This window comes from Silurus aristotelis, assembly GCF_946808225.1.
Source record: "Silurus aristotelis genome assembly, chromosome: 14".
Lineage (NCBI taxonomy): Eukaryota > Metazoa > Chordata > Actinopteri > Siluriformes > Siluridae > Silurus > Silurus aristotelis.
The window spans coordinates 22,007,164-22,030,430 of record NC_139587.1 but is presented as its reverse complement, the minus strand read 5'-3'; the positions used below and the strand labels follow the sequence as shown (position 1 = coordinate 22,030,430).

Here is a 23,267-nt window from a genome sequence, read left to right as displayed (position 1 = left end):
CTCACAGATGGTCACCTCTTCTTTCAGCCTGGTTTCCACTACTCTTTCCCATAACTTCATGGTGTGACTGATAAACTTGTATATACCCCTGTAATTACTGCAGGACGGCACATCTCCCTTATTCTTAAAGTTCAGTACCAGCACACTCCATTCCTCAGGCATTATCTCACCTTCAAATCTTGTTTAACAATTTTGTTAAAAAACTCCACTGCCATCTCTCCTGAACATCACCATGCTTCTACTGCTATGTCATCTGGTCCAACCGACTTTCCACTCTTCATTCTCTTAATCACAGCTCTCAGTTCCTCCTTACTAATCCTATCCACTTCCTGCTTCACCATCTCCACATCATCCACCATTCTCTCTCTCTCATTTTCCTCATTCAACAACATTTAATGTACCAACCCTAACCTCCACTCTCCTACACTTCTCCTTTCCCTGCTGTCTTTGTAGACATCTTCGTCCAACAGTAGCCCAATTTCCACCAGTACCTTGTTGGCTAATAATTCCTGTGTCGATCGTTGGCCCTCGTGTTTATATACAGTATTTATAAAAATCCAAAATCAATGTCCAAATCAATCCAGCAGAAGGCAGTAATGAGTCTCTTTTTAGTGCACCTGCCCCACCGGGCGAGTGTGATTCAGTGTCAAATCCCACAATCGAAAGTTGGTGTTATTGATGGACCTGTAATGTGGAGTGAGTCCGTCTGAGATCGACTGACTGGAGAAATATCTGATTATGTTTAACATCGCCAGTGGGAATATATGGGTATATGCCAGTATATAATCGGATTTCGGATTATTTTGTGCGGCTGCGTGCAAAATGCGCAATTTCCAGGTGGATTGTTGTGATTAGGGAATTCGGCTTTCACTTCATCATGAAGACAGCCGGCGTGTATTGAGTTTTTCTACTGGATTCATATAAAATATTGATATCATCTTTTAACTTTTGGCATAAACTTGGTGTGGGATTAAAACAAACCCGAGAGAAGTAATGAGAAGTAGGAAGAGAAGGTAGCGGAGCCATGGAGAGGCGACCAGGTGAGTGATGACCAACCACATCATTACTTCTGTAATCTCACCTGTCAAATTACAACCATAATCAAGCAGAATACTTCCATTACATTTCTAATGAATAATACCAGAAATCACTGCTTTGTTTCCGTGATTTCAAAGTTAAGCGTCTGGTTAATTTTCATGAACAGTCCGAGGTGCTTTGATTGAAAGGAAAACAAACAAACAAACAAAACCACCTTATTTGGTCTGGACCGGAAGTGAAACAAAGCTCATGCCAGTGTAGAAGAATGGAAAGTTTGGCTTGGATAAATGTCTTATTAAATATTAAATCCACTATTTCAAGTGTAAAATATGTTGTAGCTTAGTGATTAAGGTCATCAGTTCAGTTCCCAGCAGCACTATGCTGCCATTACTGGGCCCTTGAGCAAGGCCCCTAACCCTCAACTACTCAGTTGTGGATTAAATACACTATAGTATTGTATAGTAAAGGTGTTACCATTCAGAATGAATTGAAATGAATCCATGCAACAGACATACAATTGAACAGACATACAACTCGTTTGTCAACAAAAAATACCCTTTTTAAAATTCAGCCTAAATAATGTGAATGTTCTCTTCTTAAAACTCGTAATGCTTTTAAAACAGTCCAAGGTCTTTATCATACACAAATTATACATGAACACCCCAAATTCTAAATAAAGTTATTCACATACTCATTATCTTATTTGAATTTTAGCTATCGTATGAATGCCATTGTTGCATTATGTAGCAAATTGTTGGTAAAGCCTGAGATTTACATCGACACAACATTCCAGCTACATACTACATTATCCATTAATATACATTCAATTTATTGGGATCAATTCATTCATCCAATCAGCCATTCATGTGGCAGCATGATTTTATAAATTGTGCCACATGATTGGCTGAATAGATCTAATGAGTGCATGTGCACTCTGTTTCCTCTGGGTTACTTGATTTTTTTCCCCATGTTTTAAAAAATTTGATGGTGGCTTTCTAAAAGTAGAATTAAAGGAAATGAAGAATGTGCTTCCTACTAGCTGTATTAGTTTTTCTGAGTTACATCTTGATTTCTGTCTTTGTATAATTTAGTTCCTATCTGTTAATCTGTGCTTTCAGGGCCTGTAACAAGTGTGGAGAAGCCACCTTTAGCCCCTAAACCAAAGTATATACCACTACAAAACTCAAATCCCCAAGCAACTAACCTGGACTGCTCCCAGCCAACAAAAAACAATGTGAAATCTCCAAATGTGTCACAGCTATGTCTTTCTAAATCCCCTACAGCAGAATGGAAACCTGTTTCTGTTTTCACTAGTGAATATCAATCACATTTTCAACAACTGGAAAGAGGTCAAGGATTACTGCCTTCCCAAAATAAGTACAAACCTGAGATTTATTCAGGTCTATCACAAGCCACCACACCTCACAATGTACGTGAGTTTTCAGGTGAGCAACTGGAAACTCCTCGTGTAACCCATGGCCAGGGCCACAAAACTGTGAAAGGCAATCTTACAAATGGTTCAGTAAGTTCTAAAAAAAAGGCAACCAGCAAACCTCACGCTGCTAATGTTTTTTCACAAACTGGATTGCAACCTAAATCTGACGAGTCTGAGCCGATCCTATTTAACAACACGCAGCGTAGACACTCCATTAATGATTCCTCTGTTCCACTTCATGCTCAAAAGACCTCACCAATCCCCGTGCAGAATAACTCAAAACCCTCACAAGAGTCAGGAGGATATGTGAAGCCCAAATATAAAGCTTTAACAGTGAAAGAGCATACACTAGCTCAAGTTTACAACGAAGGACTAACTCCAAAAAAACAGAAGAAATCTAAAAGTAGACAGGAATCACAAAATGAACTGGCTGCGTTTTATCCACGCTGGAAAGCCCTTTCCCCAGAACAACAAACATGCCTGGATGTACCAACCACCGCCACCGCTCCGGAAAGCACACCAGGGAAGAAATCTGGTACTTCTTTGAAGCCTAAAGTGAAGTCTTTGAACCAAGCAGACCTGAATCATTCAGATGGCCAGAGGAAGTCATCCTTCAAGAAATTAAAGGACTTTGAATTCTCAATGAAAAAGTTGCCCAAGCTATTCTCCAAGGGAGGACAAGGTCCAGAGATTACCAGCAGCAAAGATGAGCAGTCAATGGACAAAGGTTGGCAGATCACCAGGAACCAAAACAAAAGCCAGATTCAAATACCACAATACAGAACACATCATGTCAAAATTCAGCATGATGAAGGTGCTGTTGAGCTTAGTGTGGATGGAGATGATGTAGAAAATGGGCATCTACCTGAAGATATACAAGAAAATAGAAATGTTTATAGCCCAGGGATACGGATACAACAAAACCCCAGGATAAGGCAAGATTATAATATGAGGTGAGAAATATAAATAATATTAATAATATTAATAAATGGCAAGACCAGTGAATTATCAGTTCTTTAAACAGGTTCCACATTGAATATTTTTTAAAAAGAAAGCCATTTTTGCCCCTTTAAGGAAGGCAAAGTAAAAAAAACCATTTTGATGTTTTCAATGTTTAAAATGCTTCCCAAAAGGGACAAGCTAACAAACTAGTTAGATTTTATATTTAATCTTTATTTTCTACGTGTGTTTTTATTAAGAACCTTAGATTATTTTAAATAACAGCAGAAAGAAGAAATGGTTTCAAGTAGAACCATCACCATACAAGATCCCTTAAGGAACTGTTGTTTCTAAGATTGTATTGAATCTTCTCTCACTTTTCCAATCGTTATTCTTTCAGCTAAGCCTGTCTGTAAAAATATTGAGCACTGGGCTCTCATTTTACTTGTGATCCTCACCAAAAACCCAGTCTCCTTTCTCTTGTTTTTTCAAAAGCCATGCGTATGATGAGACCTACTCAGATGATGCACACTCTGCAAAAGTGTTTGAAAGCAGCTCAGAAGAGGAGGATGAAGAAGAACTGGCAACCAGTTCAAACAAATGGCAGAATCAGGCACTGTATTATATTATGTCTTTATATGTTTGCTGTAGATTTGCTAACAGTTGTCTTTATATATTGAAAAGCTCATTCTGGCTTTCATTTTATAGGATTCCAAAAAGAGTAAGTTGTCTCACATTGCCAAAGAGATCGTCAGTTCAGAGAAAGTGTGAGTCTTTACGCTTATCAGTGATCCTGAACCTCATTTAGACGAATGCTTTTATACTTTCCTACTTCATTTCGTTTTATTTTCCCTCTCAGGTTTGTGGACGTGTTGAAGCTTCTCCATATTGTGAGTATCTGTTTTATTCAGTCTTGAATATATTCCTTGAGACATTCACGTGTATTTTATATATAACGTGTTTGTGAATATTTAAATCATTTCCTGGTGATGTAAGTCTTACAGTGTTACGCTTTTTGTCTCACAATACTCGATGGTCACAGGGTTTGTAATCCTCTCTGTCAACTTGGTCAAAGCACATAACACTTTAGTGTTGGGGGAAAATCTTTCTTGACGAGTAAATATTTTTCCAGCAGCTTATAACAGTCAAGAAAAATACGAAATATCTTATATCTTATCTTATATAGCCTTGTCAGAAATATCTTCACCCATAAAGCCAAAATTATGTATTCTCTGGCACTAAGCCCGCCTTGGAACTACAGAAATGCTGTCCACACCTACTTTAATAAGTACATAAGGGGAAGTAAATAAAAATACCCTTCTTGACTTGAAGGGTATAGCAACAATCAATTCTTGTTTATTTCAATATGAGTTGATGTTCCAATCCACTTAGTGACATCAATACAGAAATGCATATTAAACAATAGAAAGCCTTTGAGTTTACAGACAATCCAAATTAAGGTGTTTTTCACACTAAATTTATTCTATAAAAAAAAGTCTTCAAATTTAATTTAATTATGTAAATATCTTTTTACTTTTTGCCTGAATAACACACTCAGTAGTGTCAATAGCAAAAACAATCACACTGCTGTGTTTAGCTAAATATAGCCATCTTTGTTAAAAAATAACATTACATATTATTAGCTTGATGTGAAAGAACTTTTTTCATTGTAAATAAAAATACATTTTATTGAGATTATGGTATAGTTTATTTGTATATTTTGATTGTTTTACAACTCCATTTAGTAATATAGTAAACCTGTTGGCCTAGCCTATTAGAATAGTAATGATGAAATGAAACTAGCTGTAGTATAGTAGTAGAAAAGGTTTTGGTACTTTCCACCACCACATACTATTTTCAGAATTGAAAGCAGTTTTATATTAGCTGTTGAATGAATGTTTGGAGGTGGTGGGAAAACCTTTCACACATTCTAAAACGCTGACATTTTAAGTAAATCTCTCTTTTGTGTGTATTTTAGTCATTTATTAGATAAGTATTTACAAGTAGTTATGCCAAAAAACAAAAAGTGAAAATCTGGGAGAAAATTGCTTCTAAAGATTCAGTTTCAATGTCACTTAAGCACTTTTTAACAGTTAATATCTGTTTACCAACTAAACTAATGAGATAAAAATCTGTTTGTTATGTAACTCTAACAACACGCAAGACATTTAGCGTGGAAGGAAATGACACGTGTCAGCATTTTAAATATCTTTAGGACCGATTGATTTATTAATTAATGAATTGCATTTAGCATCATGTCTCTATCTTTTAAGATTACATTTTTATAAAAACATGAATAATAATAGTTCCAGGCCATTTTGGCTTCTTACATTTTCATTATTTGGTATGTCAATGTGTAATATATGTAGATTTTTTGGTCTGAATTTACTCACAACATTTGCTGGATTTTTTTTAGGCAACCACACATATAATATATAAAAGCTTGAACATTATTTTGGTTTTTTTGGCCATATGTGTGTCCAGAGTTTTCGGGATGCAGTGAAGAATGCCTCTTTGTTGGCTGGGAAAGATGTGATTGATGAGAGGAACCTCAATCAGATCCTTTTTTCACTGCCACAGCTTTATGAGCTCAACCAGGATTTACTGAGGGAGCTGGAGGATCGTGTGGCACACTGGTATGGAAACTAAACCATTTTTTTTTTAAATTGGATTCTTCCAACACTAGAATTTGAGACATGGGTCATATTCTTATATTTCTCTTAAGTTAAATGATTATATTTATTATTATAGTCGAAACACAAAACAAAAGCCACTTTCTTCATGCTAACCCAGTTCATTGATTTATTTTGATGAATCAGGAATGATCAGACAGGCATAGCAGATATCTTTTTGAAGAAAGGTCCATACTTGAAAATGTACTCCAGCTACATTTGCAAGTTCGACAAGAATGTGGCTCTACTGGAGGAGCAGTGCAGGAAGAGCCCAGCTTTTGCAAAGGTTGTTCTGGAATTCGAGGTAATGACAGCAACTCAACCTGTTCTCCCTCCTAACACACAAACCTCAGTTGCTATCTTGACTACTTTTTGTGCGTGTGTCAATGGGTGGATAGTTTTGTTTAACTGTGACTATTTGCTGCACTTGCTATTTTTTTAACGAACAAAATGCCATTAGAATGTCTGCATTCCTGCATCGTATGTGACATGACACAGTCATTACTGCTGTCTCCCTCTCTCTTTCTAATATAGAGCAGTCCGTGCTGTGCAAATCTCGCCCTGAAACACTACATGCTGAAGCCCGTTCAGAGACTTCCCCAGTATCAGCTCCTTCTCACAGGTTAGAGATGACAGTTAAAAAATTGCTTCAGCTGCAAAGTATTGGAACTTCTAATTTCTGCAATATAAATAAAAAAAAATCTTGATGAAAAGGTGTTTTCCCTTATTGCACCATCATGTAGTTTCCGAGGTTTGTGTCCCTGTCTATTAAACTTCTAAATCCTAAAGAGCAGGAATGTGAGGATCAAATACCACCCTGCCTACATCAGAGTGTTTGGGACCAAGCTGGGACCATGATCTACAGATATAATTTCTTTAACAAATCATCTATTCTACTGATTGACAGCAGTAATGCAACCTCTGAAAGAAGAATAGGAAATTTTTGGAAAAAGAAAGCCTGAAAAATACTATTCATCTATATACTCTATCATGCTTAGCGGATAACATTTTATAAAATTGAATTAAACAAAAAAAAACATTCTTTACTCTAATATTAATATCCATAGTATCCCATTTTCCTTGCCATTACATTCAACATGGGTTTTTTTTTTTTTTTTTTTTTTTCACATATTTGTATGGCTTTATATCCTGTTTTCAGAGTCCTTCACTGAGCTTCACTAAAAACCAACACCTAAAAGGTTTCTGGTTCCAAATTTTTAAATCAACAAAAAGGCTTCCATTTAAACTGGAGTTTCACGAATGAGACACATTGTGAAAATATTGATGATGGTATGAAAATGATAAGTAGTAAGTACAGCGAGTTGTAGATTTGCCTCGGTTAAATTAAATGGCCTTGAGTTTGACACATCTGCTCCAGGCAATGAATTTGTATACATTCACTGAAGACATTGAAAAACATGCTTTAAAATGTCTTGAGCTAATGGTATTACTTTTTTTAATTGCCTGCATATAGTGCTGTTTTCCTTTTTTTCCCCTTAGAATATTTTGAGAATCTTGATGAAGACTCTCCAGATTACAAAGATGCAGAAGGTGAAAATATTTTTATTTTTATTATTATTATTATTATTATTATTATTATTATTATTTCTTTATATTACATCCATTTCTGTATTGTCAGTATAACTAAAAAATCTTGGGATTAACACTGACATGGGTCATATGATGAAAAAAAAAAAATCACTAAACCTGTTCGCTCTAGATAACACATTTCTACGTTTTTTGTAGCCGCACTCAGTATAGTAAAGGAAGTGGCACACCATGCCAATGAGACCATGAAGCGAGGGGTAAGACCATGACTACTTGCTTAGAGAATTTATGAAACGTATTATGCTTTCTTTTAACTCTAATTAGTTGAAAGATGAGAGAAACTTGACATTTCTTGTTTTTCACAGGACAACTTCCACAAACTGATGCAGGTCCAATGCAGCCTGGTTGGAAACCATGAGATTGTAAAGCCAGGCAGGGTAAATACCATCATGTAGCTCTATAGGGAAGTTATGCTGGCATCCATTATAATGTTAATGAGTATAGGCTGTTTGCTAGTCTTTGTTTTAAAAAGAGGAAGATAGGTTAAAAAATGCATATCATAAAGCCTTGATTTGCTTTTGCTTTTACAGTATTTAGTCATGAAATCTTTAAACACATTTTTTTTCTACAAACTGAACTTTTGTATTTTTATTTGCAGCTCTTTTTGAAAGAGGGTATCTTGCTGAAGCTATCTAGAAAAGTTATGCAGCCTCGAATGTTTTTCTTAGTAAGTGGTTTCTTTGAATTTTTTAATTGTAAATATGTGAGTGCTTATGTATTATTTATCTAAAAGATGCAAAGGTAAAGCTGTCGTGTTTTTTTCTATTTGGTAAAAATTGTACATAACCCTGTGTCAAATGCCTGATTGTGGGGTCATTGAACCATGTTTGGATTTTCTAACTTCCTTTTTTAGAGGCACTCAGATTTTATTCAAATCTCCAGGTACTTTATGAGGTCCATTATAAGGTATTATGCTATCAAGTTTTCCACAGCGTTTGGAGGAAAAATAGGCCTATAATATTACAGATCCGCCACCATTGAGCATAAGGATCTTTTGTATAACCAATTTTGTCATTTTTACATAAAATTCACATTGGATAATTGCCGCCAAAGGTTTCTAGGGAAACAATTTCCAAATATTTGATTTGTATTGTAGCAGTGTTCAATTGTAAACTTTAAATAACCAACAATCCCAAAATGATTCCTTAATCTTGTAAATGTTGAAGAAAATTTTGCCTTCCAAATCACTTTGCACCCCTTACTGTACATGGCGGCAAATTACACTTTTATCCTCTTCCAGCTACCTTCAAAAAGGTCTGTGTTCATTGAATGATTGTAGTAATAGTAGGTGAACATGTTTGGATGCATATCTAGTCTCTATTTATCTTGTATTACAACATTGAGCCTCTTACCAAACTTTCTCATGTTGATCTATGATGAAAGGAATTGTTCCCCTGTAACATCTCATTTTTATTCCTCAGTAAAACACAGTTTGTGAGAGTTTTTCACTAAATTTGATCTTAAAAATGTAAAGTAAAAATGGGATCATTTGATTTGGTTACATTTAATTCATAAGAATTTTGAGGAGTTGCAATGCTTATGGAAAAAAATGGATCAATTAAATGCAATATTTCCAGTATGACATTAATCACATTTAACATTTTCTAAAACCTTTTTACCCATCTTTACCAAGGGTGCCAATAATTATATATCTAAAAGATATGTGTTTATTTCTGTATTTTATCTACAAAAATGCTTTTGCCTGAACTTTAAATGATTTCTATCCTAGTTTGCTTAAGCTTAGTATGAAGAAGCTTAAAAAACAGTGTAATATTCATTAATACTAAAATTTTTCTTTTTATTGGGCAGTTCAATGATGCTCTGCTGTATGCTACAACCCTCCAGCCAGGACAATACAGGCTAAATAATGAGCTCTCTTTGTCTGGAATGAGGGTGAGCGATAGCCATTGACCACTGCACCTCCATCTGGTCCTTTTTTGACTTTGTGTTTGAATGGGTGGTATATATATTTTTTAGGTCAGTAAGTCAAGTCAGGAAGGATATCAGAACGAGCTGAACATTGAAAGTGTTGAGCGCTCTTTTATTCTGTCTGCCAAGTGAGTATTTATGTTATCCTCCAGCCACTTCATGTACTGCCCAGATTACACACACAACACAAAACTAGAATGAATAAAAAAAAAAATACAATAACAGCAAGAACAGCATTTACTTTTTTTTTTGATAACACTCTGAAGTGTTTAGTCGGTTTAGCAGCGCAGTACTGATGTGCAGTGGAGAACAAAGGCAAATTGGTGTATGTTTTACATTTGCATTCCTGAATAAGTGAGCGCTTTAGTTTGTCTGTTCCTTTCTCTGTTCTTCCCTACCTTTTCAGTTCCCCTGCAAGTCGAGACGAGTGGCTTGAGGCAATCTCCAATGCCATTGAAGATTTCACTAAGAAAATGACCACATTTCACCCCTCAAGCAAAGGTTCTGAAGAGGTACTCAGTGACTCATGGTATTTTAATCCCATGGCCTTTTAAGGTACACTCTGGCCAAAGTCAAAAATGTAACCATTGATAGGTTTGTCACAATTATTTTGTCTCTGCTGTTAGATTTCATAGTTTGAACACTTAGAACAATTGCCAATATGATTTGGGACATACTCTGTTTTTTTGTTAGTAGGGTTTTATGCTGATTCGCTATGGATCACAGTTGGTCATTTGAATAGCTCTTCCCTCTAGGGAGGGATCAGGGAAGATTCCCTAATGACACATCTTGATGGAGAAAGGAATTTAGAGAGACAAAAAATGCTTTGGGACTGAAATTCGAAGCATTACTTTGCTAAACATAGTGAATGTATTTACTATGTTTTTCAAAGTGGCTGGCAAATTGAATGATGGTGGAGATTCCCAAATAGGTGCATTGATATATTTACATAATATATTTACATAAAAATTTTATTTAATTTTTAGGTGATTGATGGACAATAAACTATAGCAATGATGCAGAGCTGTGAATTCATCTATATTTTAAACTTATCTACATCTTAAGTAGAGTGTGAGCCGTGAAATCTCTCTAAAGAACATTTATTGTGGCCAGTCAGCATACAAAACAACCAGGGAAACAGGGTGTGTCCCAAACTATGTGCTATTGTTTCGGCTAGACTTGTATATTAAGAATTAGCTGGTGGCTCCCTATATTCCTGCTTCACATTTCATGTTAATGTAGGGTGTATTCCTAGGATAGGCTTTGGAGGCTTGGTGCATAAGGCAAGTTGAACAAACTCAGTTGCAGAGTAACAAATTCAACCTGGGATTATAAAGGTTAATACTGATCCCACCATCTCTCAGGGTACAAGGAAGACATACAATAGACTCTTCTCTTTTTAGGCACTGAGGTGGTGGAGAGAACTTCCAAGTGATGTCTGAACGGCTGATTCATACAATGTTTAAAGACTTGCCTCTTCAAGAGGTTTTTAAATGAGCACTTCTTGCATTAAAAATGCTTTTTAACTATTATTTGGTATTCTTAGTGCATGTCCTGAACCAGTATTAGAATATATTTATTTATGAAGACCTCAAGTGCTTTGTAAGTTGCTCTGGATGAGGGCATGTGCCTTAAATATACATGTAACCTTACCTAAATTGCCACCAGCTTCATACAAAAAGCCTCTGGTTCATGTTAAAAATAAATAAATACATAAAAAAAAAAGAAGGATACAGCAGTTATTGGTGATGAATGACAGTACACCATACACAGCACTGTAGTTAGCATAGCTGATACAGACAAAAAAAAAAAAAAAAAACGATTAAAAGAAGCCTGTAAAACAAATAGTGAAAATGTGCACTAAGGACCCATTAGTGCAACTGACAGGACATGATTTGGTGTGGAAATTTGATCGATTTTTACTTTTGTTTAGTTTTGAAATGTCCATATAACAGAACTAGCATCACTCGTTTTCTTCCCCTCACAAGCTAGCAGGAATGACATGATTGAATTAGTTTTTTGACCCTGCAGTTGTTGTTACTTCAAGATAAATACCAATGAGATGGCATGATGTGCACTAGGAGTGTAACTCAGTGTCATTATCTGTGTCAGTATCTGTTAAGTGCTCTAGATATTCGTTTACATATTCAGAGTTAAAACTGGTGTGGGTGTGGTCTAAAAAAATTAAGTTGGCATGTGTGTTGGACATTTTTCATCTCGATTATTACTTTCGTTTGCACCCCTAACATTTGATCAAAGAGTTGGTTCTATTTCAACCGAAATATCTGATAGTCTGCTCGCATCTGCATTTGTTGCTGTAGTGTAAACCAGATGCCCTGTGAACCTTTCTTAAAACAAGAGTATAGTGTTCCCCCTTTTTGTTTCTGCACTTTTGTCCATTTGCCACATATTTTTTTTATATTATCCTTATTAACATGCACTCATAAAAAAGGTCACATAGGGTTTTTTTTTTGTTAATGATTTAATACAGTTATTTGGATTTTTTTCTTGAAGGGGGACAGAGATAGTTTGGACAGTGCAGCTCTGCTCGGAACCAAGGCCCCTATATGGATCCCTGACCTGCGAGCCACAATGTGTATGGTCTGCACATGCGAGTTCACTCTGACCTGGAGGAGGCATCACTGCAGAGCCTGCGGAAGGGTGTGGTGATGCTTAACAAACTGGCTTTGCAGGATTTACAGGATTTCTTTTAAGTTTGATCAACATAAAGGTCGATTTCCGGTGTGTCTGTGTGTGTCTATTAGGTGGTATGTCAGGCATGTTCGGTTAATAAGCATCCTTTGGAGTATTTGAAGAATCGCCCCGCACGTGTCTGTGACCAGTGCTTTGAGATTCTGCAGCATAACAGCTCAGGTCTGACACCTAGTCCTAAAGCAACAATTAAAGCATTCTGAAAAGCTCTGCTGAACTGTATTCATTGTATTTTCACTGACGATCTGTTTTTGTCACTTATTTAAAAGGAAACCAGGCACTAGCTAGTGCACTTTCTCCCAAAGCGTTTCACTTTAGAAGGCAAAAGAAGATCCCAGCAGCCCTGAAAGAGGTACCTCTGACTTCCAACTAGGGATTTTGATTATTAATTATTTGTAAACTCATGATCCAACAGCTTGGCAGCACTTATTTGTTTATTTAATCCTTTCGTCATCCTTTTACTCACAAACGTGTTGTATAAAACCTATTGTAGGTTTCAGCAAACACAGACGGCTCATCCATGAGTGGTTATATGGACAGAATGAAGGCCCGTAAGAGACAATGGAAGAGACTGTGGTTCGTCGTCAAGGATAAAGTGCTATACACTTACGGCGCAAGTGAGGTAGAAGAGGCAATAAGGCTTTGTGTGTGTGTGTGTTTGTGACTTTCAAGAATATAAATAGTTGGTTTCTAGCCTTTCACTATTTCTGACTGTGAAAATCTTTTTTTTTTTGGTGAGGAATGGTGGCAAAATGCCTCTTTCACCCATCTTTAAGCAATACCAAGCAATCATGTGTCTGCTTGGTTATTTAGACTGTTTAATTTGTAATAAACAGATGGAAAAAAAACATGCCAACTACTAAAATCCAGTGGTTATCTTAATCAATACCACAGCTGTCTTCATTCATTCATCTTGAGTAACTGCTTTTTTCTAATCATGGCCAAGTGTGGATATAGAGCATTTACTGCAGCATTAGTTATTCAATCAAGTCTGTGAACTCATGTATATGAAAGAGGGCAGTTAATGATTTGCTCCGATCATGTTCAGCAGCCATATGAGCAGCAGTTAAAATTGTGATGTTGATGAAAAGAATTAGGTACAGGGTTTTAAGAGTTTCTTTCTTTATTTGTCGTTAAGCACATCTTTTCATAATTCACTGTACTCCTGTTTTTCTTATTTTTCACTCGTGCAGGATGTAGCGGCTTTAGAAAGCCTGCCGCTACTCGGCTTCACTCTCACGCAAGACGATCCTGAGTCGGCTCAGCAGTTTCAGCTGCTCCACAAAAACAAGATCTTCTACATCTTCAAGGTTGAAGACCCCAGTACATACAACAGGTCTGTCTACATCCTAAATTTCTCTGTAAATATGACGAATTGCTATAGATCAAATGTTCGTTTACTACAAAGTTTGTGACTCTTTTTATTATTATTTTTACACAGGTGGATAAAAGCTTTCCGTGAAGCCATGGTTTTATAGCCTGTGCGACTACTACTGTAAACAATAGCACAGATCCCTGTTCCTGTGGCAAATCATACATCATCACACTATATATGTATGTGTGTATATATGGCGTGTGTGTAATAAAAAAATTTGATATGTTGGTTTAACAATGACTGTTTTTCAGTACACACTTTTTCACATTGATGTTATAAATCTACTGTCAAATATATATAAAGGATTCCTTATAGTTCAAAAACTCTTTATTTTCCTTGTATTTTTAACTCTAAGCCTATTTGTAGTCTATGTATTGTCTGGGCCATAAAATTGGTTTTGTGTGCTAAATAAATGTCTATTTTCATAGAACTGGTTGGCTCTCTGCTTTTGGTTTTTTAAACATACATATCTAGATCAAATAAGCCTATTTTGCATGACAGTGCAACCACTGAACCTTCACCCAGTTCAGGTGCTTGTGATGAAGGGGTTGGCTCTGGTGAAGATCTACTATAATGCTATTTAATCACTGTGAATCCATGATAAGCTTATATACTGAAATGATGCAACAGTAGTAAATAAATAACAACTCTAGACACAATTTTTTTTCCAGATTCACAGAAGGTTTTTGCATTAAATCTATGGCACATTGGCATAGGTATGGGACTACAAAGAATATTTAAATGGTTATGGCTAAATCTCAGGTCAAGTCAAGTAGGATTTTGTCATTCCAACCACATATAGTGTACAGTATACAGTGAAACAAAACAACATACCCCAGTACCAAGATGTTACATAAAACAACATTAAACATTAAAAAAAACTAATATAAAATGCTGACAATTAGTGTTGTGACAATAAGTTAAAATAACAATAGCATTATTACTAGAAATAATTACTATTGTAATTTAGTGCAAATGATATGTAGCATTAATGTCCAGTGTCCACAGACCTTTGGACATAGTGTATGTGCCTAATTTTTTAATTGTTTAACTGTATAATATATTTTTATTGTATTTGTTTTATAAATATTAAATTATTATTAATTAGTTTTCTATCTGAAGATAGCTCGTCCGAATGTCCTACTGAAAAGGATGGGGATTAGCATTTCTTTGCTGTGTACCAGTACTAAGTAATGCCAAAGGTCTGTCTGTCTGTCTGTCTGTCTGTCTGTCTGTTGAGAAAAAACGAACAAGTCTGGTCGCCTGTACAGGGTCTGATATAGGATTCCTGCTTTAGGGTGGGGCTTTGTTTCGCCCCGCCTGCCCCGTTTTTTTTTTTTTAAATAAGAATCTAGCTCCGCCCCTTTAGAGCGCCCCACCAGCCGTGCGCGTGCCGTAAGCTGGCTCGCTATCCAATCGGGTCAAGGGTTACAGCGCGCTACGTCACACCCTGCTAAGATGGCGTTTTGATGACGACGCGAGAAGCGAGGACCCCTGCCCTTGTTCGAAAGGTATTTATAAAATTCAGTGTTCGCGTTTGTGCTTATTTAGGGGGGGAAGCGTACTCTCAGTGCGACCGTATAGTGCGATTCTGAATGAAGGGAAGTGAGTTTGGCCGTGAGGACGGGCAGCTTTCATGCGTTCCGCTCGGTGTAGGCGAGCGACCCCTCCTGCAGCAGCCACCTACGTTCACCAGCCTGGCAAGGTGGGAGTGCTTTTTCCTTCGTTCGACCACCTCGGGGTTTTATTTTTTAAATTCTATTTGTGTATTTCCTTTCGTTGTTATCGTTTAGCGTATAAAAGCGCAATGCCGTGTTTGACGCCGCAGTGCTCATGTCGTTAAGAAATGTCGTAACTCAGTAGTAGCAGTGTGTTGCTATTGTGGCTGTGTGCCTGTAGGCGATTAGTGTTTACAACCCGCAGTTCCGCATTCGCTGGTACACACACACACACACACACACACACGCACGCATTCCCACTATGGGAGGCTGCTTTCGAGTTTCGAAATCCGGAATTACTCGGTCAAACAACCCTTTAATTGCCGGCATCAGTGATCCTAGATTAACATTTTTCTCTTTTTATTTTCCTGTGTTATACATTAAGGTTATTAATGTATTATTAGGGGTATCATTAGGGGTATCATTAAGGGGGGGGGAGGGGTGCTTTATAAGTCAATCACTAAATGATTAAATAAGGATTTCTAACCCACCCGCTTGTTTTCCTTCGTTTACGTGCATTTGTTTATGCATTATCACTTCTTTCCAAAAGGGAAACCCCAAACAATCTAGGAGTAAAGGTACCATAGATACCATGGACCTGTGGCAATCCCCAGGATTCATATTCACAATCTTTTTTTATCACTATCCCAGAGGATTGACCACTGGGTTACTGCCCAATGCAAGAAGAGCTTATTCAGACCTCGATCGGTTTTCTTTTATCTGTGTTTATCTTTCTTGGTAAGATTTCGACCTCTTGTCTTATTTGGTTGCATTTTTTCGGTGAGGCGGATTGAAATCCTATGTATGTATGTATATGTGTATATATATATATGTGTATGTGTTTGTGTGTGTGTGTGTGTGTGTGTGTGAGAGAGAGAGAGAGAGAGATATCAAATGCTTAATGTGACTAAATGGATTTGATTAAATAGATAACATTTACACCCAATTTACTTTTTTGAATGGGTAATACTAATGCTCAAGGTGCGTCAGGCAAGCAAGTGTTTTTTTCCCCCTCTTTAGATAAGTATTATATGTTCATGTATTATTCAGTTCTGCTTCAGGTCTTCAGGGCAGCTGATTTGAACTCAGGAAGCTGACTGTATATCATTTTCAGTGGTTCAGGCTCAGGGCTATTCATCGTAAGGTCACAAACTGAAATTTCAGCAATGACAGGCTGGGATTGTTGTGACCTTGTCCCTCTGTATTCCAAGACCACTGTATCATGTCTGACCTCACAAGTTAACATATGACATTCCACATGTTGTCAGTCTATTGTGAATATTTTGTAAAATAAATAAATAAAATAAAAATTGACCAATTTTATTTGTTCTCTTTTGTAGTCACCTCAATGAAAAACATCAAGGGCAGGAGATGGAGCTCTCGAATTATGCCACCCAAATGCTGCTGCAGCTCAACCAGCAACGCTCCAAGGGCTTCTTATGCGACGTTGTTGTTATGGTGGATAACGCATTGTTTCGAGCTCATAAAAGTGTCCTCGCTGCTGCCAGCAGCTATTTTAAGTCCCTTGTGCTGCACGATAACCTCATCCACCTCGATGCCGAGCTGGTGGAGCCGGCCGTGTTCCAGAAAATTTTGGACTTCATTTACACCGGCAAGTTGTGCGAGGAGAGTCTGGGAACAGAGCATGTGCAGAATCTGAGCGCCTTTCTCACTGTCGCCAACTACCTCCAGCTCCATGACCTGGCAAATATGTGTACCAGCAAACTGGAGTCTAGCAACACGTCTTGCAAGGGCTTTAAACGCATTCAAAATCTGCCCTATTCAGATTCATCGAAACACTTGGTCAAGCGGGAGGCAGAAGACACTTCGTCTGACATCGAGGTATATGCAAACATGGTTCCTCCTAAGAAAAGACACAATGGCGAGAACAAATTCAGCTCGGGCGGCAAGCAAAGCTTTGGTCTGGATTTGACCAAGAAGAGCTCTTCTCTCCGTGCTGTACATAATGGCATCAGCAGTGTGCAAGAATACACTCAGTCCTCTGTTTCCAAGACAACTGCTAATGCTCCCCGGTCAGGTATGGAGAGAAAGGGCTCCCTGGAGAAGACCAAAAGCCTGGGTGTTTTTGATGGAACTCAAGAATGGAAAAGGACGCCTTCTAGAGGACGCTCCAGGAGAAAAGGCATCAACGGTTATATGCCTGTGATCAAAGCTGGAAGTCACGTGAACCAAAACCATGTTGGAGAAAATTCCCAAGAGCAGCCGCACAATGAAGGATCCAACAGTGCCAGTCCAAACTTTGTGTACAGGCAGGAGTCCTACCTTGAACATACACAGGAGGACAACAGTTATGTCTGTATCCCGTGTGGAAAAGGATTCCCGTCTTCAGAAAGCCTAAATACCCATGTTGAATCTCACACAGATGCAGACGTGAATCATGACCGAGTAAAAGAGGAAGGGGATGAAGATCCTCCTACTATTGGTCCGCACGAAGACCTAGAGGTCATGGAAAAAAGCCCAGCAAAGCCGTACAAAGAGCTGGACACGCTGCGACCGTTCCCTTGCAACATCTGCGGCAAAATGTTCACGCAGCGTGGCACCATGACGCGTCACATGCGCAGTCATCTTGGCCTGAAGCCTTTTGCCTGCGGGGAGTGCGGCATGCGCTTCACAAGGCAGTACCGCCTGACCGAGCACATGCGTGTCCACTCGGGAGAGAAGCCCTACGAGTGTCACGTCTGCGGGGGCAAGTTTACACAACAAAGAAACCTCATCAGCCACATGCGCATGCATACCTCACCAACTTAGACTTCAAAAGTTGCAATAGGCCATGCACCAAATATCAGCGACGCTTCTTAAACAAGTCTGGTCTAATAAAACCACGTTACCTCATGACATTACAATAAGCAAATCTTCACTGAATAATAATTGTGGAATGTTTTCTGTGGTACTATTTTGAAAAATTGAATGTGATACCTGGTTCTTACATTTCCCATGCAGAACGTATCGATTTATGCGCTTTATCCGGATAAAACAAAACCTCATGTTTACTTGAATACACGTGCAAATATTGCTACCTCAGCTAACCTCCCAAAATCCTCAGATGCCCTTTGAGATTATGTTTATCTACAGAATGATCCGTTTGTAGTTTGCCCCAATATCTGGGAAATAACATGGCATCTGATATAAATCCAAAAAAATAAACTGTAATGATCAGTAAAGGGAAAACACACTGCCTGTTTTTACAGCAAGAGAACAGATTGTAATCCAAGATAGGGTTTGTTATAAGGATTAGCAGGACAAGGGTTGTTACCTGATGTTTCATGAAGCATTTAGGGCATGTGTGGTGTACAGTTCCAAAGAAATAATGAATGTTGAAAGATAATTCAAATACTGTATTACTGTAACCAAATCTATATTCTTACAATATACGTATTTAAGTGTAATTTATGTGTACGATCACAGATATCCGTTTTTTTTGTTAGTCCTCCTGCGCCCCTCCCTCCCCGTGGGCTTTATTCCATGAAAATGCTTATGTAAGTCCTTTCCTTTAGATTTTCTTCATGCTTAAATCCTTTTTACATTTATAAAACTATTGATGACCTGAGACCAAAAGGACTATGGATGTAAATGTGTTTTTTTTTTTTTTGGTTTTTTTTGGAAGAATTTGCTTGGTTGCTCATTGATTGCAGGGTTTTGATTGTTATAGCATGAGCGTTTTAATCTTCGAATCCTTTGATCAGTTATAACACTGGGGGCTTTGATTTGTGTGTGTGAAATCATTTGTGATATCTTTATATTTTGGATGTACTCTTCTACTGTGTTGTTCCATTCCAACAAATTGTGCTTATCTGTTACTTGTCATCTACCTCATGTTTTTTTTTTTTTTTTTTTCGGGGGGGGGTTGTCTTTTTTCCTCCAGGGTGTTTACCCACTTGTTGTGTTTCAGAACACACACCTCTTTGATGTTTACATACTTATTGGTCGCCATTTTAAAGTGTTATACCAAATCTCACGTAATCTCACACTGTACCTCAGACTTGCACACTTGTATATTAGAATTATTCATTTTGGGAAATAAGGCCACTACTGTTACACCCGGCCAATAGAGCATTTTGTCATGATTTCATTTCTCCCTTCTACTCCCCTTTTCGACCCCAGTATGTGTTTACACGTTGCTGTCCTTGATGCTGTGTGTTTTTAAAAAAAAAAAGGAAAAAGAAAGAAAGCAAAGAAATATGCAGGAACATTTCTGTTTTTATTGATGGACCTGAAACCGTAACTGTGACTCAAACTTGGACTTTTCTCCTCAGGAAACCTCAGGGATTGCTTTCAGGCGCATCTGTATTTTATACCACCAAGCACCAGATTACTGATATTTTTGCAGCTTCTTTCCTCAGTGTTTGAACACTACTGCCACATTTAATTAACGCCGAAGCATTATTTTCAGCCAACACGAGATGCCTTCGTTAGGCGCGGCAGCTCAGTTCTGTGGTAAACTTTACACTTGTGGTATATTTTGTTAATAAAAAATGTGAATTTCATATGCATTTGGAAAGAACATCGATTCCCATTGTTTAGAGAGTACGAATTGTGACCTGTTGAATACCAAAGCACATTTTCACAAAATGGATGGATACATATGAATGACAATGTACTTGACATGATACTTATAATTAAATGCTGTTTAAAATATTGTGTTTTCTGTATTTTGTCTTTTAGGGATTTTGAAAAGTTTTAGAAAAAATAATATAGATTGAATCTATTTATACTGCGGTACTGTGTTACACTGAATCTGTGTACATGGAACACAAGAATATAGTCAAGTCAATTAACAGTAGATTCTGATTAATTTTTTTTGCCTTTTGAAAAGGCAAAGGGAAGCATTACTGCTGCAAATTCTTTATTGCTTCTATCCTAAGCTCCCATGTGCTCTTAGTGCCTGTTAAGAATTCCTCTGGGTTTTCCAGCTACCTTTCACCTCCCAAAAACACTCCAAGGCATGGATTGTCTGTGCAAATTGCCATTAGTTGTGTGAATGTGATTGACTAGTATCCCATCCAGGGTGTATTCCTGTCTCATTCCCATTTTTAGTTTAATTAAGTTTAGTTAAAGTTTAGTTTTTATAGTTTTACTGGCCAATGCTGAATTAATTAATTGTTTAAGCTACATACAAGCATATAATTACCAGTATCACAGTATTATGACTTACTTGTAACTGTTTCACATTTTGCAGCAAATTAAGGTTTATCTGCAAATGTCAATAACAATACTGGGACAGAAAGTTGAGTCACATGCTTCTAGAGCATGCAGCGTAGCTGTGCTCATGTACTCAATGTAAGAGCAAAAAATCTCCAGCAGATGGCAGTAGTTAGGTGATGGCAGGTTTTTCTCATGTCAGTAAATTCTGTAGCTCTACCTGACTCAGACTGGTATATTGTTTTTCTGTATAAACATTAGTAGGGTGTATATTTATGATTGCAATCAGCAAATTAGGTAGAAGTTATCTGACAAATATAGCCCATACGTTTAAAACAAAATGACACATTCAGTCCAGGATTTGAGGCTGGAGGTGAAGCTTTCTGAGTAATCTATGAATGTGATTCACAAGCAGCTCAAAATACCTCTGTATCCTGATTGGCTTTCTTCAATTTATGCATTTCATTTGTGGGTTTTGGTTGGTTGGTTGGTTGTATGTTTGTGGAGTTAAAAACCTGGGGACAGCTGATAGACAATTTCACGACATCTGGGAAGAATTTTGAAAACAATAATGAAACATGAAACCATGAAACATGTTCTGACATATAGCTTAACATCATTTGATGTCATTAAACAAAGCAAGTTTTCAACTAGAAAACCACGACATGAACCCCTCCACCCAACCCTGAGACACACACCTCTACAGTGACCTGCCAATTTGTAGCTGAGTGTGCATTACACACAGTGTCCTTAATCTCACAAAGATTAACCAGCAACTATTGATCAGGGGTCAGTCCATAGTTCAGTTTACTGTAGAGCATTGTGTCTTCACTGATCTCTGCAGCCTCAGCAGCTCTGCTCGTCATGTGGATCCCTTTTTGCGTGTCCACACACCACTGGGAGCATCGAAGATGGAATAAATGAGGTTCTGTTTTTAAAAGACTAGGCCACTAGCCAAATGTCAGTTTGCAGCTTCCTTGTATCACTTGTAACATCCGTAACATGTGGAGTCTTTTTTTTGTGATGAACAATGAACATCATACACTATTCCTTCCAACCTTTTTAATGAAAAGGAAGTCAGTAGTGTCAGCATTTATGGTTGGGGAAATCCCACTCGGGGTAGGAGTGCCACCCTAGTGGCTTTCCGAAATGGAAAATCGTGGATTTAATGTAGACTTGTAAGATGATCAGGGTGACCTCTGTGGAAATGTTTGATCTTTACATTGCATTGACATTACAGATGTTTAAAATGTAATTCTTATTACTTAGTCAGTCATTTGGCTGTTGGGTAAAAAGCACTTGCTCAAAATCATTTATACAGTTTTCACAACAAGGCCTAACGTGTAGCAAATCATTTAACGCTTTAATCCTAAAACCCAATAAGTAGACATTCCACCAGTTTCAGTGTTTACTATCAGTCAAGTTTCTGTTGTGCTGTATATCTGAGCTCTGTACCTGTGCTATTGTGGAGAGGCGTGAATCATTTGCCCAGCAGGGGGCTCACATCCCTCTCTTTCCCATCACCCTGCCCATTAGCGCCTACAGAGACACTATTCTCTACCAACAGAAACCCAGCAGTTTCCTAACTAATCTTGTAACAGACTTCAACGGCTGTGGGTTTGACTATATTAAGTAATGTATCTGCTGCCACTGCTGTATTAACCCTCAACTTATCAGTTCAATAAATTAGGTAATTGTCACTCTGGACGAGGGCCTGTGCCAAGAGCCATAAATAAAAATGTGTGGTAAACCTTGAGTCATATCAAATCCTTTTTAGATCTAATTTAAAAAAGCCTTTGTAATAATTTACAGACACAGGCCCATTTTTGATTAATTACAGATTAGGTAGGAATTTTGTTTAACAGCATTAAAAGCTATTCAAGTATCAGAAAGAGGCTAAACATATGTTATTAAGCAGTATATTAAACCGACCCCTTCTTGGCACCAGCGTTGTGTACTCTAGTGTGCAACTTGTGTCACATTAGTGTGTATCTGTTACTTTGGAAATTGCATGTTGTGTGTCTGACTCTAATACGTAATTGCAGTTCAATTATAAAACTTTAATCTTTATTTAAGTGAACTAGAATCACATTACATCCATTGAAAAACATATTAAAGAGAGAGAGTAGATAAGGGAACCACTTCTGTGACAAGGAATGATACAGTTTAGAGCTCTGAGATTATATATAAGTGGTCACTGAGAGTACAGGCAATCTATCCTTTAATTCATCTTCAGTAACCGCTTTATTCTGGATCTGAAGGTGGGTGAATTATCTTTGTCGATGGAATGCTAGTCCTTTGCAGGGCACCATGCACACACACTCAAACACACTCATTCACACCTAAGCTGGCAATCATAGCCAGCCAGCCATCCTGAGCAGTGAGAGGAGGCCAGAGGGTGCAGAGTAAACCCTGAACCACAGACAGAACTCCTTTTAGAACGTAATGTGAGATGAAAGTTTTACCAGGACCCTGGAGCTCTTAGGTGGCAATGTTACACCCCAGGCCCTGGTGTGTATACAAGTACCTACACCTTAATATTTATTATCATTACTATTGTTGCTGTTGTTGATGATGATGATGTGATGATTATTATTAGCAGTAGTAGTAGCATTATTATTATTCCTACTAAGCATGACTGTAGCTTTATGAATGGCATTGCACTCACGCCCGCGCTCCAG

The 23,267-nt window shown here is 37.7% G+C and overlaps 2 protein-coding genes across 3 annotated transcripts; both read left to right on the top strand.

The window, feature by feature from the left end:
• The first annotated feature begins 642 nt into the window (after window positions 1–642).
• Window positions 643–14,138, top strand: LOC310736442 (FYVE, RhoGEF and PH domain-containing protein 6-like). Its single transcript, XM_083559939.1, has 21 exons — window positions 643–1,040; window positions 2,157–3,426; window positions 3,908–4,025; window positions 4,121–4,179; window positions 4,272–4,302; window positions 5,897–6,048; window positions 6,232–6,388; window positions 6,619–6,706; window positions 7,585–7,635; window positions 7,831–7,889; window positions 7,998–8,069; window positions 8,291–8,359; window positions 9,502–9,585; window positions 9,670–9,749; window positions 10,028–10,133; window positions 12,136–12,282; window positions 12,387–12,495; window positions 12,603–12,685; window positions 12,827–12,955; window positions 13,527–13,669; window positions 13,775–14,138. Exons 1-21 carry the CDS (start codon window positions 1,025–1,027, stop codon window positions 13,809–13,811), a joined length of 3,060 nt encoding a protein of 1,019 aa, XP_083416065.1. The 5' UTR covers window positions 643–1,024; the 3' UTR covers window positions 13,812–14,138.
• Window positions 14,139–15,085: 947 nt separating this feature from the next.
• Window positions 15,086–19,628, top strand: hic1l (hypermethylated in cancer 1 like). 2 transcript variants are annotated; one of them, XM_083559920.1, is made up of 2 exons: window positions 15,086–15,219; window positions 16,767–19,628. In XM_083559920.1, the coding sequence occupies exon 2, from the start codon at window positions 16,798–16,800 to the stop codon at window positions 18,193–18,195; it is 1,398 nt and encodes a 465-aa protein (XP_083416046.1). In that variant the 5' UTR covers window positions 15,086–15,219; window positions 16,767–16,797; the 3' UTR covers window positions 18,196–19,628. The 2 variants fall into 2 exon arrangements, with proteins under 2 accessions (XP_083416046.1, XP_083416045.1); XM_083559919.1 differs by having other exon boundaries at window positions 15,177–15,413.
• Window positions 19,629–23,267: the final 3,639 nt, after the last annotated feature.